The sequence below is a fragment of the Armigeres subalbatus genome, chromosome 3 (assembly GCF_024139115.2).
Source record: "Armigeres subalbatus isolate Guangzhou_Male chromosome 3, GZ_Asu_2, whole genome shotgun sequence".
In the NCBI taxonomy this organism is placed as follows: Eukaryota; Metazoa; Arthropoda; class Insecta; order Diptera; family Culicidae; genus Armigeres; species Armigeres subalbatus.
The window spans coordinates 91,233,343-91,256,324 of record NC_085141.1 but is presented as its reverse complement, the minus strand read 5'-3'; the positions used below and the strand labels follow the sequence as shown (position 1 = coordinate 91,256,324).

General features: G+C 39.1%; 1 protein-coding gene across 1 annotated transcript; it reads left to right on the top strand.

The window, feature by feature from the left end:
* Nucleotides 1-101: 101 nt before the first annotated feature.
* LOC134227707 (SWI/SNF complex subunit SMARCC2) lies at nucleotides 102-21,242 on the top strand. Its single transcript, XM_062709359.1, has 8 exons — nucleotides 102-313; nucleotides 641-760; nucleotides 16,752-16,865; nucleotides 16,924-17,253; nucleotides 17,515-19,062; nucleotides 19,228-19,465; nucleotides 19,699-20,259; nucleotides 20,339-21,242. The coding sequence occupies exons 1-8, from the start codon at nucleotides 197-199 to the stop codon at nucleotides 20,806-20,808; spliced, it is 3,498 nt and encodes a 1,165-aa protein (XP_062565343.1). The 5' UTR covers nucleotides 102-196; the 3' UTR covers nucleotides 20,809-21,242.
* The last annotated feature ends 1,740 nt before the right edge of the window (nucleotides 21,243-22,982 follow it).

Genomic DNA, 22,982 nt, shown 5'->3' with positions numbered 1-22,982 from the left:
CCGCCGGACTGCTGCAAATTGACTTTACATTCTCCCACCTTTCTAGCCCCTTTGTCCGAATCTTGGCATACATTTGCTGTAAACAAAAAAACACCCGCTAGTACGCAGCCAAAACCTTAAAACGGAGAAGCGTCCGCCGTGCCGAAGTGTTGTGTTTTGTGATTAGTGTCAAGAAAAATAGAAAATTTCTCTGGAAATGGTCTCCCTCGGGCCGAAAAAAGACGGCGGTCCGAGTGCCGAATTCTTCACGGCCCCGGAATCGTTGCAGGGTTTCGAAATCGTGCGACAATGGCTGCAGAAAAACTTTAAAAAGGTGGGTGGATTTTTATTTAGATCCGATCGGTTGCCAAAACGGATGCCGCCGTGGAAAATGAGCCATCTTGATTTTACTGTCCGAGTGCTTGGCTTTCGAAAGAAGAAAATTGATTTTCGTTCGCAGTAAAACCAGATGGTTCAAGTGAAATTAATTTTTGTTTGTGAATTTATTTATAACACTCAATGTTGAATGAGTTTGCAGTTCGATAGCAATTTCCTGTTTCAACAGTCAGTAATCCTGTGGAACCGCTTCACGACCTATCCGGGATTGGTTTTCTTTGAATAAATACAAACACAAAATAACTTTGATTACTCGTAATTTTAGTATCTGGCACCGGATCCTCCAACGAAGGAATCGTTAGCGCAATTGATTGTTCAATTTGTGCAATACCAGGAAACCAAACTTGGGAAGAATGCACAGGATCCACCAACAACTAGATTGCCGGTAAGTACTATCATTAGGTAAATAGAAATAACCGAAGCCTTGGTGGTCTTGGTGGTAGTAGAGGATAACTCCACTGAAGGTAACCTTGTTTGCACGATGTACTAACAATAGCGGAATTGTCCTCCGATATTTAAAACTCGCGGTTCATTCAAAAAAATTGTGTAATTACGTTTAGGAGAACCACATTGGATACCTTATTTTCCACTAAAGATTGATGATACAAGAGATTTTCGGGACGGGACTGATTTTTTTATAGAGGGTAAAGGAAATCTGCTATCAGACACCTGGTTATGCAAACCTCGGTAGTGTAAGGATGAGTTTTGAAATAAAAGGTTTACTTGCTCCCGACCCACTTTCTCTTTACTAGTCTTGAACCTCCCGTTACTGGCCAGAAAGACTAATAGGAGTAACTTGGGTAAAGTTTCCCCTGGGACAAAACGAGCTTTTGGTATTTTTAGCAATTTTCCAGGAATGTTTTCCAGAATGTTTACTACTGGATTGGTAGTTCGGGAACCGAACTACATGCGCTGTAGTAAATACTCTGAAAAACTACCGAAAATGTACTCATAAATACCAAAAGGTTCAGTCGGCCTCAGTCGCTAACCCGCTTAAGAACACCGTCCGGACAATAATAACCACCACCACAATGGCAACGCACTATCAAATTGATCATGCATAGATCCGTATAGCTCACCCACGGGGTCCACTGTTACCGGGGCAAGCTTGGTATCCACTGTGTAACATAGTCTCCACTATAGTTGTTGTTCAAGACGCCATCAATGTTGTAGGGTTGTAGTTTCGACATAATCTGTTGAGCAGCTCTGTTCACATTTCGCCCAATATCGGACCACAGGCATACAAACAACACGTTCTCACCTATACTTTTACAGTTTAGACATATGACCGTAGCTGAAACTGGTAGTTGGTTTGTGCTCACCGAGCAATACGAGCATACTAACAAAACTTCCTTCAGCTTCGCCTTTTTCTGCACTTTCTGGCTAGAAAGGAGTGTCCAAGATAGATCTAGTCATAGCTCAATACTCACGCTTCTGTGGGGCGTGTCGGGATGTGGCGTTAACAAAAAGATCTGTTGGACTCCTAAGGAGGCTGAATTCATCTGAAAGCAGACCTGCCCAAAGCGCACTAGCCTAGTCCTGATGTCGGGTGCAACATCAAACAAATTTGACCCGTCTAATCAAGCGTCTGTTCAACAAAGAGGTGCGGCTCCAATATCGTCTTTTTTGGCATCCAGTTGCTGCATGAGAAATTCCATTCCCCGGAAGTGATATCTAAGATGGCAGTCCATCCCAGTGGATAGGGAACATTGGGTCAACAACCTTCTGTTCCCGAATCGTTAATTTGTTTGGGAATCCGACAATTAAAGAATACGGACTGAATTTACGCCAACGACTCTTAGCGCGAAACAACGTACACGAATAGGAACATGGAACATTTTAACCCTAGTCCAGCGGGGTAAATTGACAAAACTTGCCAACGAGACACGCCGCAAGAAGCTTGAAGCTCCTAGGACAGTGTGAAGTCCGGTGGCCTAACTAAGGAGAACAGAGAATGCCATCGAGACGAATTCCGCTGTATATTGGTCTACGATGTATACACGCTTTCCGGCATCGCGAGTTGGCTACCTACCATTCTCCTTTCCAACTTCACTTCCTCTTCCTTTCTCCTTTTCACTTCCTTTTCCGTCAGGTAAATGATGAGAAAGGCCAGTGAAGGCGATGGCACAAATCTCCCAAATTGAGGGGAACGTGCCTCCTGAGCCGACGTTCTGATACCTGATACCTGATGGCTACCTACCATGCGCCCAGGTGCTCCCTTTTCTCTGGGGGTACTCCACTGAGGCCCCGAGAACTACGCTGTCATATTTCTTGCGGCATTTGCTTTCACCTTCTTGGGCTTCTCATTCATACCCAGGGCAATCCATTCTTCCAGCGAACTTCAACTGTACTCCTCATCGGTCATCTGCACGACCTACAGCGGCCTTCCGTTTCGTAAGTGATGGTATACCCATACTTTTCGGTCGGCATCCTGTCTGATCTTACTCAGCTTGGGAGTTGTACATGTGTAGACCATTCGACGACGCAACTCCTCGATATGACATGTCTCAACGAAGTTCTCAATAGCTAATACCTCGCAAAAAAATTGTTTGTCGCGCTTTTACCATGCCGATGGATATGGTTTGCATGCAACAGTTTGCGGATGCCTTCTCAGTACAACAACTCTGTCTTGGTAAAGAAGGCAACTTTGAACCACCTCAAGATTCGCCTTTATCGAATACAAATCCTTGAGTGAACTGTGATAGTTGGAAGGCTGTTCATGTTGTACAACTTGCATTGCTTCTTGCAAGTTCAAGTCTATATAACGAAGCTTGCAAAAAGGTTTTGAAGGTGAGCTGCGTTCGTGGTCGGTGTGAATTTCAAATTGGCTTATTTTGTTGCCAGATAAATCCAGTGGAATTTTAAATTATGCTACGTTTTGACAAGGCAAGTGAGTTTAAGAACTCAGTTGAATTCAATTGACTTGCCAAAAGTTGATTTTGTTTAAATTTCTTTTTGTTCAAGTGAGTTGAATTGGAGTGTTTAGACGTTCAATTCAAACGGCTTGTTCAATTTACTTGGATCGTCTAACTAAACTTAGCACCAGTGTCAAACAATTGCTCAGCGCGAGCCGGTGACAAGCGTGGTTTCATCATCATCAATAGACATAGCCCGCTGTCATCAATGAAACGCAGTATGAAAAAAAAAACCAGATTAATCCACCTACAGTGAGATTTTGACCCTTCCTTAGTTATAAGGAAATTTTTTCCAGACTCCAGTATTTAAAACGAGATAAAACTACACAGCTTCCCACGGCGATTTACTGTGAAAGTGACAAAATAATTGCCTACCCAAAGGCGGATGTCATGGGTTGAGTGACAACTCAACGAGTGATAACGTACTGTAGTTCATGCTGCCTACCTATAAGGCGCTCGTCGGATTGAATAACTATTGTGACATGGTTAGTAACTATTGTAACGCTGGTTGCATATATTGTACTCTTAATTTCCAGAGACCTCGATATTAATTAATCCAGAACTAACTAACTCAGTCATTGATTTGAGCGTTCAATAATAACATATATTTCGCCTTATGGATGCCTAATTTAGTAAAACTAAAGTTGTTCAATACCTTAAAAATTAGCGAGATTTTTATGGTAGTAAATTTTGGAATTTGCTCACATGCGCACACATACATGCATACAAGTGATCTATTAGTATCTCAAAACATGCTCACATTTGCTATCTAGCTTCCACTGAAGAAATTTTTGAAATCCCTTTCTATTTTTACGTTTTTGCTTTTCTGAGAAGATTTTTTTGTACAAGCTTTTATATGTTCCTCAATTTAAATCATTTGTTTCTTTGAAACTCTCTGTTTAAATAACAGACGCCTGATGTTGGGTTATCTGATTTTCCTCAGTCTCTGGTGCTTGGCTTCCCGGTGGAACTTATATTGAGTATCCTTCGGGAAGAATCTGTGCCCGCTATGGAGCAGTCAATTAAGGTGGTTATACAAAAAAGCCACAAATCGGCCATCTTGGAAACCACGTGCTTTTTCTAGTGATTTTTCAAGAGCACGAATTAAGAGAACCATAATGCCCATGGGGATGAAACATCCGTAGATCGTTTGCTTACTCATGATAAACAATCGACTTTAATTTTAGCATTGTACGAAAACTATTACGCTGGATTTGATTTTGATAATAGGAGTAGAAAATCGTGTGGTGAATTTGAAATTCACCACATAGCTTGATTGTATAATCACCTTAAGGCAACATTCGTTTGAACACGGAGCGACTTGTCTTTGTGGGCGGGGACTCGAGCGTCGATCTGGAGACCCTCGCGTGCGTGTTGATGTTTGTTTGCAGCAGCGTATGGGTAGTTTTGAGAATTTGGTCTTGAAATGATATCCTCAAGCATTTTTCTTACGTCACGTCATTTACTAAACTAAGAACCCACAACATGTACAAAACTAACCATCGTACCAAATCATGTCATCATAACTAAAGTAAACTTTTAAGATACTATGCAATATTTTAATATCTCTTTAAACACTTTAAACACTTCGGGTCATAATCAATGAATTTTCCACTTTATGCTTTTACTCCAGGCTATGATACCCTCCCGTGTATCACGCAAAACCGAAAACACCCATGTGTAAGGAGGTTGCGATGCCTATTTTCGTCCCAATAGATACGATGTATTATGGAAAGTATGAACTAAAAATTCATGCTTGTGACTTGGCCCAGTTAACCCCTTGTACATCATGAAAATGGAAATGAAAATGACTATTTGTGCGAAGGTTTTGCTACAACTTTTATGTCGAAGGTATAACGCTACTTGCAGTAACTTAGACTTGATTGGTTAAAATGTTGTTCTCATTTAGTAGAAGTTACAGCAACATGTGCTTAAACTCCGTTTTGGTAGAATTCAAACAATGTTTTTTTTTTATTTAATTAAAGTGATTTTTCAAAGAGACTCGATCATCACTTCAAACAAAGTTTAGTTTGGCATTTTAAAATTTAGCCGCTGGACTAAGTTATTGACAAAATAGGGTAAAATGCCCAATAGTGGACCCTCTAGTACCGAAATTTTGCTCTTTTTGCCTTTCTCGTACAACAAAGTTGTACCAGAAAGGCTTTCATTTCACTCCCAAAACGTACTTTTTATATGGGGCACACACTTGTGGTATTCGTACCATGGTACAAGTCGACAAGAAAATAATTTCAAGGATATCTTTAATGAAGACAATAATTGGTATGGCACTCATTTCAAGATTTTTGTACCATGGTACGAATACCACAAGTGTGTCCCCCATATTATAGAGCGCTTGTAGACCCATAGTATTATATACCATTCGATTCAGCTTGACAAACTGAGCAAATGTCTGTCTGTCCGTGTGTGTGTGTGTGTGCGTATGTGTGTGCACATTGAAACATTAGACAATTTTTCTAGTACTAAACCTGAATCGATTTTGCTACAACAAGTTGCATTCGATGGGGAATGTTTTCTTCTTGTTCGCTATTGAATTTCATAATGATGGCACGTCTCAAAAAGTAGTAAATATTCAAAGAGTTATGAGACATCATTATTTCGTAACAAATAAGCTATCGATTTTCTAGGTTATGTTCTCCCAAGACACAATTTATTCGAAACCGGCACACTGACAGCACAGAATACACAGCTCACACGGAAGAAAAAACTTCCCAAAGAAACATAGAAACCCATTAATGAGTTAAAAAGTACCTATTTTAAGATTTCATGTATACACTGAAAATTCTCGTTTATTTTTTCAAAATGACCTAAGAAACATATCTCGCGTAACATATGATTACGGCTTATAAACCAAAACCATGATTTTTGATTTTCTGGCATGAACGATTGCTTTGTAAATTATTCTTCATGCTAGTTAAAACTCCGTACTTGATATCTCTTAAGAAACACATTAATTGCTATTTTGAGTGAACGTCTCATGAACCATTTGCACCATTGTGGTTTTTAAGTCCTTTGTTGGCGCCCTTAACTACCATGCGGAATGTTTGCTTTGGTTTTTAGGCCGTTCACTTTATATTGTTTATTTAGAAAAACTAGCTTCAAGTTATTTTAAAATGTATATTCTTACTAGGTTTTCGATATATCGCATAGCAGAACTGCTCTGGCTAACAAATCTAAACAAATCCGATGGTGTTAGTAGCTTTGAGCAAACGGCTTAAAAACCAGACGTGTTGCCGGTGATGCGAGTAAACGGCGCAATTTTCGTTTTAGCTGAAATTTTGTAGATTTCGAATGGTTTTTCAAATAATCTTGATCTGCTGTTATAATATAACCATTTACGTATAGTATTGACATGGTTTTGGCAATGAAATGAGTTTCTACTTCAATAAATGAATTAAATTAGTCATAGAAAATTTGAACCTCATTTTTCTCGGTTCAACTTTGTTGGTTTTTCGGCCCTAATCATATGTTGCTCGAGATATTTTCATGAATGAATTTTAATATTGCGATCAACAGAACAATATGATAGCTTTTGATTGCAGTACACAAATTAATTCATGAAAAAAAGGTGACATATGTTCCTTTTAAAAGTTAAGCGTCATTTCTGCCATTTCTTTCCCCTATGGGCAGTGAGCAGTGAGAAGTGAAAAGTGAGACGTGACAAGTGCGAAGTGAGGAGTGAAAAGTAAGAAGTAAGAAATGAAAAATGAGAAATGAAAAATCACCAGATGATCCGAAATGAAAACAAAAATGTTTTTCCAAATTTAATCTAGGCTATCCTTTGAAAAGAGCTGAAATTTTTTGCTAATATTTTCAAATGGATATAATAGAAAACGACGCATCCCACAAAAAGTGTTGTATGGGTGACCATCGCAAAATCAGTCAAACTTTCTAGTGAAAATATCGGAAACAATCCAAATTGAGCCCTACACTGAAAAAATCAGTTTAAAAAATTTAATGTCGATTTGCGAAAAAACGCCCTTTTTATTTAAATGAAATTTTGTCTCAAGATAGGTGATTATGTTCCCTACCAACCGTCCATACATCGCAAGCTGGGCACTCTTAAGGAAAAAAGTTTTCTAACAAAACTTTTTCTTGTCGGAATTATTTTCAGTGTATTTTTATCTGAAACTAAACCAATGAAAGCCATCGTTATAGAACCCCAAGCAAATCTATTTTTATGATACATTGTCTAATTTAGTCACTAAATATAGTTTGTTTTTAAATTAAGAGTAATATTAAAAAGGGGTTTATACATTGGCGAAACTAACGAAAAATTCTAGAGGGGGCTAACTTTTCAAAATTCTATTTTTCAACAGTTAACAATTTTTTAACAAAAGTTATCGTTTTCGCCCGACGCTCAACCAAACTAATGTATATTGTTCAAAAGTTGGTCTACCAGTTCACCATTTCAACTTATCTTTCGACGACTTGGATATAACAAACGATATTTATCATTAGCCCTGACTTCATAAGAAGTCATAAGAGTTGTATGAATTCGTTCAAATTTCATTTACGTCCCCTGAAATCTCAAAGTTTTGACGAACTTTACCAGACAAATAATAAGAAAGAAAAGGATACGATATGGCCTGGCCATACTGTACTCAGTTCTCGAATGGATTCTAACCATAATTCTTTCTGGAATGCGAAGCATCTTTCAGGATTATGTTAGAAAGCCAGATATTATTTATATATGGTCGGGGTTCTGCCAAACCGCACCAACCGCCTGGCTGGCTTTTTGTTCATAAAAGGAAAACGTAAATAATTTCATATCAATTCATACGTACGTTTGTTGTAGGATACCCTTAGTTATGGGGTTGATGGACCGGAGACCTCTCCTTTTGACATTCGATGTTTTCAAAAATCGGGCGAGAATTATTCTAAGTTCAAAAACTTAGGCTGTGAACCATTCCACCGATTCGTTTAACTTTTAGTTAAAATTTGACATTCCGATGGTTATTTTCCCATCGTGGTTAAAATTTTACTCCGAAGCCGACCCATTTGAGTTTTGACAGATTGATAGTTATTTGGAACGAAATGGATTTGGCGCCAATTTTCTCGTGAACAAAGTTTAACTATCGAAATGTCAAATCTAACCATGCTCCGGAGCAGGGTTATTTTTAACCACAGCGAAATAACCATCGAACTGTCAAATTTTAACTAAAAGTTAAACGAATCGGTGGAATGGTTCACAGCCTTAATAAAATGTAATCAACTTGCTGTAGTGTTTCGTAGAGATACAATGAAAAAAAAAAACACTCTCTGTAGCAAAAATTCTAGGGGGGGGCTAATTTGATTCTAAGTGGGGCTATAGCCCCCCCTAGCCCCCCTGTAGTTACGCCAATGGGTTTATATCTTCAAAAAAATATTATATTCCATTATTAGCTTCTTTAGTTGCGACCAGTTACGACCAAAACATTGTACTCTGCCTGACTGTACAGGAATACTTAATATGAGTATATATGTATACATATATTAAATCCACCCCTTAAAGACACTGAAAAAATCAATTCCGTCAAGAAAAAGTTTTTGTTAGAAATTTTTTTTCCCCTCAAAGTGCCCAGCTTGCGATGTATGGACGGTTGGTAGGGAACATAATCACCTATCTTGAGACAAAATTTCGTCCAAATCGAAAAGGGCGTTTTTTTTGCAAATCGACTTTTAATTTTTTAAATCGATTTTTTTAGTGTAGGGTTCAATTTTGAGTTTTTCAAAAAGTTTTATTAGAAAGTTTGACTGATTTTGCGATAGTCACCCATACAACACATTTTTGTAGGAAGGGTCGTTTTTCGATTATATCCATTTGAAAAAATCAGTAAAAACAAGTTTGACCCTTTTCAAAAGATAGTCTGAATCAAATTTGGAAAAACTAAGTATGCACTTTTCTTTTTACAGCACTTCTTAAATATTGACCAATAAATTTACAAAAAGTCAACTTAAACAATCAGAACACTTGCAAGTTCCCAAAAAGTTCTATTTTGGCTTTACGCATTTTATTACATTTCCCGCATAACTTTTCAAAAGGACATAAGTAAATTTTTTTCATGAAATGTTACTTAGGTCCTTTTGATAAATTATGCGAGATCTATAGAACAGCAGAAAGTCCATTGCTGATAAACGTTCATTTTGAACAATACACCGCAGATTGCTGGTTAATTTTTTTTTACATATACCACCATATACTCTGTCTCGCTCAAACCAACAGCGAATAATCTAGCGACTACTTGAACGAACTATTTAAGGAACAGCTACTTTAACCGACCGTGTCCATTTAGCAAGTACGGTGTTGAACATAATCTGGAGATTAAAATAACACTTTAATAAAGTTTTAAAAAAACTTAGCAAGTAACCGCACAATATTGAGTAAAACAAATTAAGGGTGTAACATTTCCGCATGCGGTGAATGAATTTCGCACCGTGTATATAACTGACAGCATGAATGTTTGTGTTGCTTCTTTCGTGCTTTATTGATGATGCTAATAGCCTATTCAGATTGGGCTATTTATGACTTTGTTAAGTGAGAGGGTATCCAATTATTACGAGGTGTTCAGACTGCAGCAAGATAATATATCTTGACGTTTCCATGTTTCCTCATTTGCACGCTAATACAGGGTTGAATTCAAGGAGAGTTTTAAAATTTAATTTGCGAAATCAAGCATTTGTGTGGCGACAATCGAACATTTTTTTCTGAATAAAGCTTCTACGAAAAAAAATATTTAAAAAAATATGAAAAGAGATTTTCGAAGAATATTTGAAGCTCTCATTAAGGATAATGAGCGAAGCTACATTCATTAGTTGGGTGCGCCGTTCTTCGGGGAATCAGACTATTCCTCAATTTATTTTTAAGTTTAAAAAGTATTTTGATTCTGTACTATGATCGAACGAAGATTTGATAGAAAAATGTAGATACTTTTGGGAATTCTCACAAATGAATAAAAAAAGGACGATTGGACCAATTTTCAAGAAATATTATCGAACTAAAATGTATTTCCACCAGTATCTCCATGTATGAAGGGCAACTTAGCAAATTAATTTTTTTTCAAAAATGGAGACTGAACCATTGCGTTCTACTCGACAATCAATGATACAGCTTCTAACTAAATCGAATCGTGTGAATGTGATATAATTTAAACTGGATTTTGGATGAATTAATGCATTACCAATCCATGTTTTATTTAAGGCTATTCTACTTTATATATACATCCCATTCAAATCGTACAGTTGTCCCACGTGAAAAATGTTGAAATCCAAAGTATATTAAGCCATTCAAGGAGTAGAATTGAAACAATTTAGGAAATCATGTTTATTCATCAAATATATTCATTTTACAACCATTCCTACGTTTTAAATTGTCTTCCGCATTGGCCCTTGAACTTTGAAAATTTATTCGATTTGTTCTATTAAATCTAGGTTTAAGTTAAATACTTCATGTTAATTCTAGAGAGCATCTGTTTTTTAAACAATTCATGTTGAATAAGTGGAGAATAAATAATTATCATCATTATTTTTCATCATATAAAATGCTTTCCACAAAACCATCACAATCCGAGCTATTCTTCAGCGCTCAGAAGATTTCCATCTACCATGCATTCGACCCTGCTGCGACAGAAAGAGCATGACTGTCAACTACGAAACGAAATGAAAACAGAGAGAATTTTCTCTCTGGCAAAGAGAGCGTGACGCTTGTCAGTTTTGTTTTGTTCTGGGACGGGACTTGCAAAGAGGAAAAAATGTAACTTCATCTGCAACCAGCAAGCGCTGTCACGAATTGTCAGATGCAACCAGCACCTTTTTGTGTAAAAGTATTGGTATCCCTCAAAAAGTATTCCGAATGATTTTGTTTTACGAGTACTTTTTCACTTTGAAAAGTATTCTAGAAAAGCCGGACAGCTTGTGGCTTAATATTGAACTGTTATGAATACGTGATTTAATTTCCGATAGGAAAATCTAAGTTTACAAATCCGTAAATCACAAACACTTTTATTGTGCTCAGAAGATTCTACCCGGGATTTAGGTGAAACACTCAAGGAAACAGTTGAGAATCGATGATCAACTGTGATGAAAAGAAGAACAAGTGTCAAAACAAGGAAAAAGAAGCCGTCTTTGCAGGTCTCGTCTCAGGTTTTGTTGAATTTCTTCCTGCATCCCAGTTAGAACGAAAGCTCTCTCGTAATAATTGTTCGTAATAAATTCTTCATGACTCTTTTTAGCGGGTATCTTTTGACAGCGCAAAATGTATGGAATATTACGTAAATAATGACATCATAAAGCGTATTTACCCTGAAACGCCAATTATTATGTCATTAATGGCGTAATCTGAATAGGCTATAACCTCTCAAGCAAAGTTTTCCAAAGCTTCAAATGTGGAACACGAAAACTAATGGACGAACATACACGCGCTAGAGACCCGAAGCCGATGACTTTATCCGCTCGCATCAACACAGCTGTAAAAGTTTCATCGTTGGAAATAAAAATCGCATACCTACGTACATGCTTTCTCGTGCGCTCGTTACGTTTGCTGCCATTTTGTTTCATGCTTTGGAAGGAAAGAAGAGGCGTGTCATTAAGGCTAACTGCTTTTTGGTTTGGGTGGAATGATGGTGTAGTTTGGGCATATGGGTGATTCGAACATAACATTCGTTTTCATACACCTCCTTATTTCCATATTATGCGGCTTTTTTTCATTTATATTTATGTGAATTGTTGGTTTCATTTTCACAAATTTACTTGAACAATTATTACACAAAGGGATGCAAAATCAATGTATGACATACAACTAGTTTTATTGAACTTTAATATTACATTGGTGAAAAAACACTACGTGGGAATCAGCCCTAAAACAATTGTAGGCGCAGCAACGCGTCTGGAAAGTTAATCCATATGTATTTTTCAAAACGCGCCGTTGCGCTAATCATTGTATTTACTATCGCTAATCATTGTACTATCGCACGATCGCATATTTTGTAACATATGCATTTTTTCCTTTCTCGTACAACAAAGTTGTACCGAAAGGCTATATGATTGCTAAAAAAAACTTGATAGAAGGCCCGGAGACCCATAGTGTTATATACCGATCGACTCAGCTCGACAAACTGAGGTGACGTCTGTTTTTTTTTGTGTATGTGTGTGTATGTGTACAAATTTTGTAGGCACACTTTTTAGAACTTAGAATTATTCGATTTTCTCGCAACAAATTGCATTCGACGGGTAATTGTTTGCTATTGGAAATGGGCCTGATCATTGCTTTTTGGAATTATTGAAAAATCATTGTTTTTCCCCAAAGGTCCCCCTTGAAAATTCAAAGAACAATTTTTTTTTGAATGGTGGCAAGGCAAAAATATTAAAAATGATCGAAAAAATGTGATCTATTCCCCCAAAGAGCTTTTTTGACCTTTCTAATGTGATTTTTTCAATATATTTTATAATGCACGAGAAAGGCATCATCACTGCTAGGTGGATTAATCTGGGTTTTGTCATAAGGTATAGAAATTTTCAACATAATTATTCTGCTTGACATCTAATACCAAGTTCTGCATCTCCTCTTCACGATACATACATAAAACACTCAAATACACGATGTTATTCGTTGAAATTAACATTTTAAAGTCTGACTGAATTCGCCCTATAGTAGACCCCCTGGGGGTCCATAATAGGAATTTGCTTCCCTATAGTCACCTTCCCTATGCACCCGTTCAGCAAGCATGGGAAGTTCGCTATAGGGGAAGAGGTTTTCTAACCACAGCGGCATATAGGACAACCTTCACAAAGATGTTGCAGGGGTAAATAGTAAAATTATTGGTTTGCATAGTTAGAGAAAGAGTTATTTATTACAAGGTACGTATGGGGGTAAAATGAACACTTGTATCAAACTTTCACAAATTTATGATAAAAGTTGTGCAATTGTGAAGCGGAAGTTCAAGAAACAAACCATATCAAATAACCAAGATAAAACTTTGAATATGTAAATTTAATTTTAAAAAAATCTATATTTCAAACCTTTTTTTCTATTTTTTATTATATTGATAATTAAGCGCTTTTCAAAAGTTATACCAGGTTTTTCAAAAGGCACTCATAACCTTAACTAGTTATATATACAGTGCTAGAGATAAAAAAGAAAATTAAATGTTTCAAAAGGGTTTTAGAAGCGATGTTCATTTTACCACCAGGCAGTGTTCATTTTACCCGCACTATTTTTGTACATACGAAATTTCGATGTTTTCTATTTCGATGAAAAACTATATAAAACAATGTTTTTTTGCGAAAAAATTGTTCAGTGCAATAAGAATATGAGTTAAACTGCTGAACCAAGTGGTGAAAATTGCAAATTATGCTCGTTATATGATTGAATTCAACGCAAGTCCTTAACGTGTTCATTTTACCACCTGTTCCCCTATTGCAAATGGAACCAGTTAACGATAGCAGCCTGATCATCCTTTCGTGGTAAGGCAATCAATCGAAAAGTTCATCAATGGTAGGATTACTTTTTTTGAAGCGCAGGGGCGTTCTATCGCACTAAAATTTAGGAGTCAACAGCATATCGATAAACTGCTCTCCACAACCCTTTTACATGACGGCACAATGGTTAAAGTAACCCTCCATCCAGGACTAAATTCTACCCGTTGTGTAATGAGTTGCCAGGCGCTTTTGAAGATCTACGAGGAAGCAGAAATATTAGCATGCTTGAAGGACCAGAACATAATCGATGTCAAACGTATTACCCGTAAGACCAGTGAGGGCAGAGAATCAACTCCCACGGTAATACTCACCGTCATTGGGACAACACGCCTCGAACACATTGATTTCGGTTATTTATATGAGAATTAAGGCTCGGCCCTTCTACCCCGCACCCATGATGTGATACTAATGTTACCAATTCGGTCATACCAAGGCAAGATGTAAGCAGGACAACATGACGTTCTGAGAACTCAAACAGATTTCCGAGATCAAAGGATTCTCACGCTGGAAGAGACCTGGGAAAGAGACCATCCGAAAAGGGTCCAGATTAGACACCGTGAGGAAGCATGGCACTATCGTTGATAGGGTGTCCTCACTCGAATCATCAGCGGCGAAGAAATAGGAGCAGATTCATGCCCTTAGAAATGAGAACGATGCATTCAAGAAACTTTACGCTTCCTTCAACCAGTCATCCCGCACAAGCGAAAAACAGAAGAAAAGGCGATCAAAATACATCGTCAGTGTCAACAACGAAGACATTTTCGGATTCCATCGCTGAAAACTCCCGAAAAGTAAATCCGAGCATTTACCAATCTACAGGAACATTAAACACGGGAGCCAAACCAAAACTGAGAAAGAAACTTGCAGTAACAAACAGCCTTGAGTCAGAAGCAAAACGGATGAAACCCGATAATTCAGCTATGTATATTTCCGACACAGAAGATATGCTTATTTCCCAAAACAACTACATCTCCCAACCTTCCCCCGTCATCTTCAACATAATTGACGAACGTTCGTCCTCCGATGACTATGATATTTCGTCAATCAAACCGTCCGAGGAGAGTAAAACGCTGTCTTAAATGACCGTACTTGTCACTGCTTCTCCCCTACTCGTAATCCCTTATATTTCTACAATGTATCCCAAAAAGCACATCGGAGTCGAACATCTCAATAAGCAAAATCGAGAAGACGATTCAAATAACAGAAATCAACAACTGCAGCAGTCACCTCTTGAATTCGGAGCTCATATACCCGATAAAGCTGATAAAAAAGCTGATGGTCAAAGTCAGCCCTGATCAAGAACTTCTCACCAGTTCCCGTTAGCAGCCTCCAAAATAAAAATTAATGAATGCTCTATCGGGTCGCGTGATAACTTCGCTCTCCTCACAAGGATTTCCAGGAAGACAATGTCAAACAAATTCATGAACGAAATGGGTCGCGTGATAACCTCACTTCCCCTCATGTGGACATCGATGCACAGGAACAACCAAATCCATTATACCAGCAGGGGCACTCCTTAGCCGTGCGGTAAGAGGCGCGGCTACAAAGCAAGACCATGCTGAGGGTTGCTGGGTTCAAATCCCGGTGTCGGTCTAGGCAATTTTCAGTTTGGAAATTGTCTCGACTTCCCTGGACATAAAAGTATCATCGTGTTAGCCTCATGATATACGAATGCAAAAATGGTAACCTGGCTTAGAAACCTCGCAGTTAATAACTGTGGAAGTGCTTAATGAACACTAATCTGCGAGGCGGCTCTGTCCCAGTGTGGGGATGTAATGTCAATAAGAAGAAGAAGAAGATACCAGCAGAATATCCCAAGCTTACCGGAACCGGACGACAACTCACGGTGTTTGTCAGAAAGTGCAGTTGGGAAACGGTTATTAACTAACGCTATTCCATCTAAAATCAGCCATTTAGTAGTCATAAACGCTATCCTACCAGATGCTCGAACGGATTAGCAGAAATACAACTCATGTCAGGCGAAAGGTCGCACCTTTGGAACATCCGTTGACAGCCCCCATGGGCACTGCACAATTTCCCTGCAAATCGGTCATGTTTGCAGCATGCAGGATAATGGAGAAGTTCTAGCGCAAGAGCATGAGCATGATTGACCGCCCACGCTACTCCGTTATTGCCAGGTCAGCTGTAATCACACAGAGAACCAACAGATGAAGTTTGGGACTAACATCATCGTCAATGTGTTTGAATGTAGGTCAATCAAGGAATAGGTAGGAAATTGTTGACGTGATACTCGCTTTGATAGAAGCCGACGAGTCATCTGCACTTCCACGAGAAATCACTGGGATGTTGGAAATATGGGGTAGGGAGTGTGGCAGGGTTCGTTTTGGTAAACGGTCTGTGGGATATTTTAAGCTCTTTTTAGTGGAATGTATTTAATCGTCTTAGACGAGTTTAGTACTCTCCATTTAATTCCACCAATTATTTCGACCACACAGTTGTGGTCGAAATACGTATCTGCAAAGATATCGAAATAATTGGTGGAATTAAATTGAGAGTACTAAACTCGTCTTAGACGGTTAAATTTTCAATTTATTTCTGATGAATTTACTCACCCTCATAATGCAGAACAAAATTGCTGTGTCCGGCCGATTGTTTTGCTTTCTGCACAAAGCAGAACTAAATTTCGATGACCTACCGATGGCCGATCGCTCTGCTTACTGGAGAACCACGACTGGACAAGAAACAAATTTTAACTTTCTGATTAATTTACTCACCCACACAATGCGGAACAGAATTTCGGTGATCGGCCGATCGTTTTGCTTTCCGCGCGAACTATCTGTTTACTGAGCAGAAACACGACAAAACAGGCACTGATTGGTTTTTATTTCGACCTAAGCCATTTTACATAATTCAGCATGCATACATAATTACCCATTCGATCGATAATATTCCCTACGTTTCGAAGGACCCTTAATTTCATTTACTTATTAATGGTTGAAATACATCTTTCATTTTCATTATGTACAGATGCGGTGTTTCATGGATTTCAAGCCGGGTGGAGCGCTGTGTCACATCCTTGCCACGATGTATCGCTACAAGGCCGAACAACGCTGGCGAAAGTTCGACTTCACAGTAAACAAGGTTAGCATGTTCCATTTATGAGTTATTTTCCTTTTGATCAAATGATTCACACTTTTAGAACCCGATGCGCAAGGACCCTATAATCCAAATGCTGCTGGATATGGAAACGGCACTGATTGAAGCCGAATGCATGCGTTTGCCGATTGTGTACGTGCGGCCGGAAGTGGACAAAACCACCGCAAATCGGATAACGGACATCGTCACGAATCATCAGGGTGAAATGACCCTCGACGAAGAGGAAGCGACGCATATCATTTATCCGGCGGTGGACCCACTGCCAGAGGATTATGCACGGCCAATGTTTCGCCGCGATAAACATGTGATGATTCATTGGTATTATTTCCCAGAGTCGTACGATACCTGGGTGCCTAATACTTTTGATTTACCTGTGAGTTGTGATTCAAATGGGTATACACCCGATTCTTTTTTCACACGGGGGATACGTTCCGTGTAAAAAAGTTTTCAGTTCAAAATTTTAAAATCCGTGTGAAAAAAGTTTTATGATTTCTCGACGAATCATGCAAAATGGAGCAACTTTGCAAAATTTTTGTATGTAATTATTTTTTTACACGGCCGTGTAAAATCCGTTTAAAAACAGAATCGGGTGTACTTTGATAGCATGATAATGATCTTTACTATTTTTCGATAGGATAATGTACCGGATTCTCCAATGTCCCCTGGAGATCGTTGGCGTGTTTCTCTGTCGTGGGTTACGGATTTGGATGAGTACAATGAATGGATGACAGAAGAGGATTATGAGGTTGACGAAGCAGGTCGTAAAAAGATTCATAAACTTAGACTCGGTGTAGAAGATTTGATGTCTGGACCTGACGATAAAATAAAGAAAGCGAAAGTTGTTCACCAGAAACGCAAACGATCTCCCTCTCCTCCCCTTAAAGGTGGTAAAAGAAAAAGCGGTCGATCACCTGCTGTTTTTCAGAAGAAGCCTCGTGCGGATGATGAAGAATCAGAAGATATGACCAAGGACATGGACGACCCACAGCCAGAAACGAATCTGACTGAGGTGAAAGCAAGTTCAAGCAATTCTGCCTCTGGTCCTGCAACTCCGCAACCGAAACGGGATCCAGAGATGATGCCCATAAAGTATGCTACTATGACGGATTTGGATGAAGAAATTGACAGGGCTAATGCTGATCGAGCCGGTGATGACAGTCAAGCAGGCAAGACCAGCGACAATAGCAATACTCAAGAGTTTCCGCATGGAAAAGATGATTTGGAGGATAACGTTACCGAACAAACTCATCACATTATTGTCCCATCATATTCGGCTTGGTTTGATTACAATTCGATCCATGTCGTTGAGAAGCGAGCGCTTCCGGAGTTCTTCAATGGAAAAAATAAATCAAAAACACCGGAAATCTATTTGGCTTATCGCAACTTTATGATCGACACTTACAGACTAAACCCAACTGAATACCTAACAAGTACGGCCTGTCGACGAAATCTTGCGGGGGATGTTTGTGCCATCATGAGAGTGCACGCGTTCCTCGAGCAATGGGGCTTGGTCAACTATCAAATCGATGCTGATTCCCGTCCAACTCCTATGGGTCCTCCGCCCACCTCTCATTTCCATGTCCTAAGTGACACTCCATCAGGGTTGCAACCCCTCAATCCTCCTAAAACTGCTCAACCATCTGCTGCAAAGAACCTGTTAGATTTGGATAAGAAATCCGATAAGAAAGATGATCCTGCTACACCAGGTACTCCTGCAGCTGCTACCCCTGGGCTTTCTTCGGAAATCGTCAAATCTGAACCTGGAGCAATTGCTGTAGATCCGAGTGGTCAGTTTGGGCTTCGTTTGGATCAATATGCCAAGAAACCGTCCGCAATGCGCAACAAAACCGCCGCAAGCATGTCTCGCGATTGGACAGAACAAGAAACGCTTCTACTGCTGGAAGGACTGGAAATGTACAAGGATGATTGGAATAAAGTTTGCGAGCATGTTGGATCACGTACCCAAGACGAGTGCATACTCCACTTTTTGAGACTTCCGATCGAAGACCCCTACCTGGAGGATGACAACACTTATTTGGGACCGTTGTCGTATCAACCAATCCCATTCAGCAAGGCCGGCAACCCAATTATGTCTACGGTTGCGTTCCTGGCTTCAGTGGTCGACCCAAGAATAGCTGCTAGTGCGGCCAAAGCAGCCATGGAAGAGTTTGCTGCAATCAAGGTAAACCTGATTATTAAATACGAAAACTTGCCACTGCTCTTCATTGCATTATAACATAGGAACTTTATAGGAAAATTGACTTCAATAAAATCGCAAAGTTGGCATCATTCTGACTCGACCTCGGAACGATTTTTGTTCGCTTATTCCGTTTTGCTTGCTTTCCAGGATGAAGTCCCTGCCACGATGATGGATGCCCATTTGAAGAACGTTGAAAAAACGAGCTTCGGTGGTAAATTTGATCCGTACGCAGGACTGGCAACGAGCGGCATAGCCGGCACTGATTCTGACAAGGATAAAGACGATGAAGAAGGTAAATTACCCGGAGCGGCTTCTACACCGGGGATTTCTGCAGCTTCCGGATCAACCGATGTAGAAATGAAGGATGCCTCCAAGAAGGATGATGGTGAGTTTTTGACTACGAATATCTGCAAATGCTGCAGACTTCTTCCCAACTTGGCTGTTTGGGTTTCTTTTATTAAACATCTTTCGGCTTTCAAGGTTTTTATTTCGTAACTCTATTTGTTTTCACTCTCGTTTCATTGATTCTACTGTGCTTATCTTCAATTCATACTCATTTCATTTTCAATTGGTTTGGTTTATTGATGTCTTTGCTTATTATTGAATTGTCGTTCTAAGACAAAGATATAACCGATAAATCCTTACAAGAAGATGATTCTAAATCAACTGATTCTAATGCTGCGGCAGGAAATGATCAGCAAAAACCAGATGGGGGCCTAGATGCAGACAAGGGTAAGGAGAAGGAAACTTCGTTAGAACTGTCCAAGGAAAATGGTGATCCAAAGGTATTTAACGAAGGTAATCTTCAATCAGCCGCTGCAGCTGCCTTGGCTGCGGCAGCCGTCAAAGCTAAGCACTTGGCTGCTGTCGAGGAGAGAAAAATTAAAAGTTTGGTTGCATTGTTGGTTGAAACACAAATGAAGAAACTTGAGATCAAACTACGACACTTTGAAGAACTCGAAACGACGATGGAACGTGAACGTGAAGGTCTGGAATACCAGCGACAGCAATTAATTCAAGAACGTCAACAATTCCATTTGGAACAACTTAAAGCTGCCGAGTTCCGTGCTCGTCAGCAGGCCCATCAGCGATTCCAATTAGAGCAAGGTCAATGGCAGCAGCCTCCAGGTGCAGCTGCTCCGCAAGGAACACCCGCCCCAGGTCAAACACCTGGAACTAGTGAGTCTGATATAGAAATATAAACTACCATTCACATTCAACGAACCATAATAACATCCCTACTTTACCCGTTTTCTAGACTCTCAGCAGCAGCCACCAGTGCCATCTACCGGTGGACATCCTGGAGCTCCAGTTCAACCGAGCGCCAGCACTCCCAACAGCAACGGAATAATCTCTGCTCCCCCTACTACGATGCCTACCGACGGTTCTACTCCAAATAGCATCATGTCTCAGACGGTGCCTGGTCAACCGCCGTCCTCGCAGCATGTGTCGGGTCCATCACCGCAGCCTCCGACAATGGCGCCGCATCCGGGACATCCCGCAGCTGGTGCACCAATGCCTGGCGGTCCGCCTGGTGGCCCACATCATCCTCCACCAGGGGCAATGTCCCAACAGCCACCACCCTTACCCCCACAGCAGGCACCTCTGCCTCCTACCCAAGGGCCACCACCCCAGCCCGGTCCCGGAGGCGCTCCAATATCCGGACCTCCGCAAGGTCCTCCAGGTCCACCCGTTACCAGCGGGCCTATTCCTCCACCTTCTTCTTAAATCGTTAAATTAGGCAAAGCAACCATTGTGACACAAAGGCTTTTATTGAAGTAGACGATTTATTTAATTCAAACACAAGCAGCTTTGTGTACACGTCGCTTTTCTCTCAGTATGACTTCTATTTATCAAACTCTGGTATTGGTAACTTCTGCTAGACAGCGTGACATCAATTTTAGTATACCGGAATTGCTTCACATAGTGTCTCAAAGCTCAGTTTCATAACAATGCTGATTTGTTTGTCGGAATAGTGGGTAAAGTTGTCCACTGTTGGAATAATTCCAGTTTGTATAATTTGAAGAGTCGATGAAAATGTATGTTTAGTTTTGGAAAAAGTGATTCATACGACTACTTTGAATATTCATTGTAACCGTTTGTAACACGCTAGAATATACATTAGAAAGTAAACATAATATATCTTTTATTATAGGTGTAAACAGTGTTTTGTTATTAGGAAATATATGTGAGAAATCATTGAAGGACGTTGTAATTGAAAAAAATAATGCTTATGAATAGGGCATGCAAAAAAAAAAGATAACATCAAATAAGTCAAAGAATTTACAGAATTGAAATTTTGTACAGGTAAGGTCCATTCTGTTCTGCAGTGCAAACACTTAGGGCCAATATCTTCACCTCCGCTTAATTCTTAAGCTGAGATAGTTTTTTAGCGGAAGAATCCAATTTTTAGCTATAAATAAGCCCTTTCTAGAGTACTTATTCAAAAGGACGTATGTGATTTTTTAAACAAAGATTCAAACGTCGATTTGTCCAAACAGGTCTGGAAATTTGAATGTATCGACATGGGGAGAGTAAAATCCCTAACCAAATGTGATAGGAACACATCGAACTGTAGCAACAAAAATGTACGTGGATTGAAGGGACCGATAAAACCATAGACATAGGAAGAGATAGATATATGGAACGGGTGTCCTACGAAAGGCTGAAACACATAAGGCTGAATACTCATAAGGCTGAACTCAAAAGGCTGAAATCCCGGAAGGCTGAAAGTCTCAAAAGGCTGAAAATCACATAAGGCTGAAAGTATCAGAAGGCTGAAATGTATCGAAAGGCTGAAATTGATGGGATGAAATAAAAGATATTTTAGTTACTAGATAAAGATTGTCGCTACTGTTCCCTTTGTTCTGCTGTCCGAAACATGTGTGGTACATACCTGTCAAATCGTATGGATTTTCCTTCTTTGACATTTAGCTCCCCTATCCTCGCCAGCAAGAGATGTTCCGGACAGCGACGACAGCGACAATCTTTATCTAGTAACTAAAATATCTTTTGATGAAATGAATTGCAACTATACGATATGCGGTACCAACTATGTTTAATGATAAAAAATAAAGAATAAAAAGTAAAGAAAAAATAATAAAGAATAATGAATAAATAATAAAGAATAGAGAATAAAGAATAAAAAATAAAGAATAAAAAATAAAGAATAAAGAATCAAGAATAAGGAATAAGGAATAAGGAATAAAGAATAAAGAATAAATAATAAAGAATAAAGAGCAAAGAATAAAGAAAAAAAGAGTAAACAATAAAGAATAAATAATGAAAATTGCACGGAAAAAGGGAAGGAGCAAAGAAGAAGGAAGATGGCGGAAGAAGAGAGAAAGAAGATGGAGAATGGAATAAGAAAAAAGATGAGAGATTGAAGAAAGAACATAGTAGAAGGAAGAAGGAAAAAGTAAGATAAAGATGGAAGAATGAATAATTATGAAGCAAGGGGAATCAAGGAAGAAGGAAAAAGAAAGAAGAAAATGGAAGAAATGAGAGAGAAGACGGAAGAAGGTAGAAGGAAAAAGGATGAAAGATTAAAGAAAAACCACAGAAGAAAAAAAAAGAAGGAATAAGTAAAATAAAGGTAGAAGAAGGAATAATGATGAAGCAAGAAGAAGAAGAAGCAAGAAGGAAGCAGGAAGCAGGAAGCATAAAGATGGAAGAATGATGAAGGGAAAAAGAAGAAAGAAGAATGAAGAAGGAACAAGAATGAAGAAAAAAGAAAAGGAAGAAGGTAAAAGAAAAAAGAAGCAAAAAGGGAAATGGAAGGAAAATAGAGGAAGAAAACAGAACAAAAGAAGAAAGAAAGATGAATAAACAAAGGACAAGGAGAAGGAAGAAAAGAAAGAAGAAGAGAGGACGAAAAAAGGCAAAGAAAAAAGGTTGAAAGA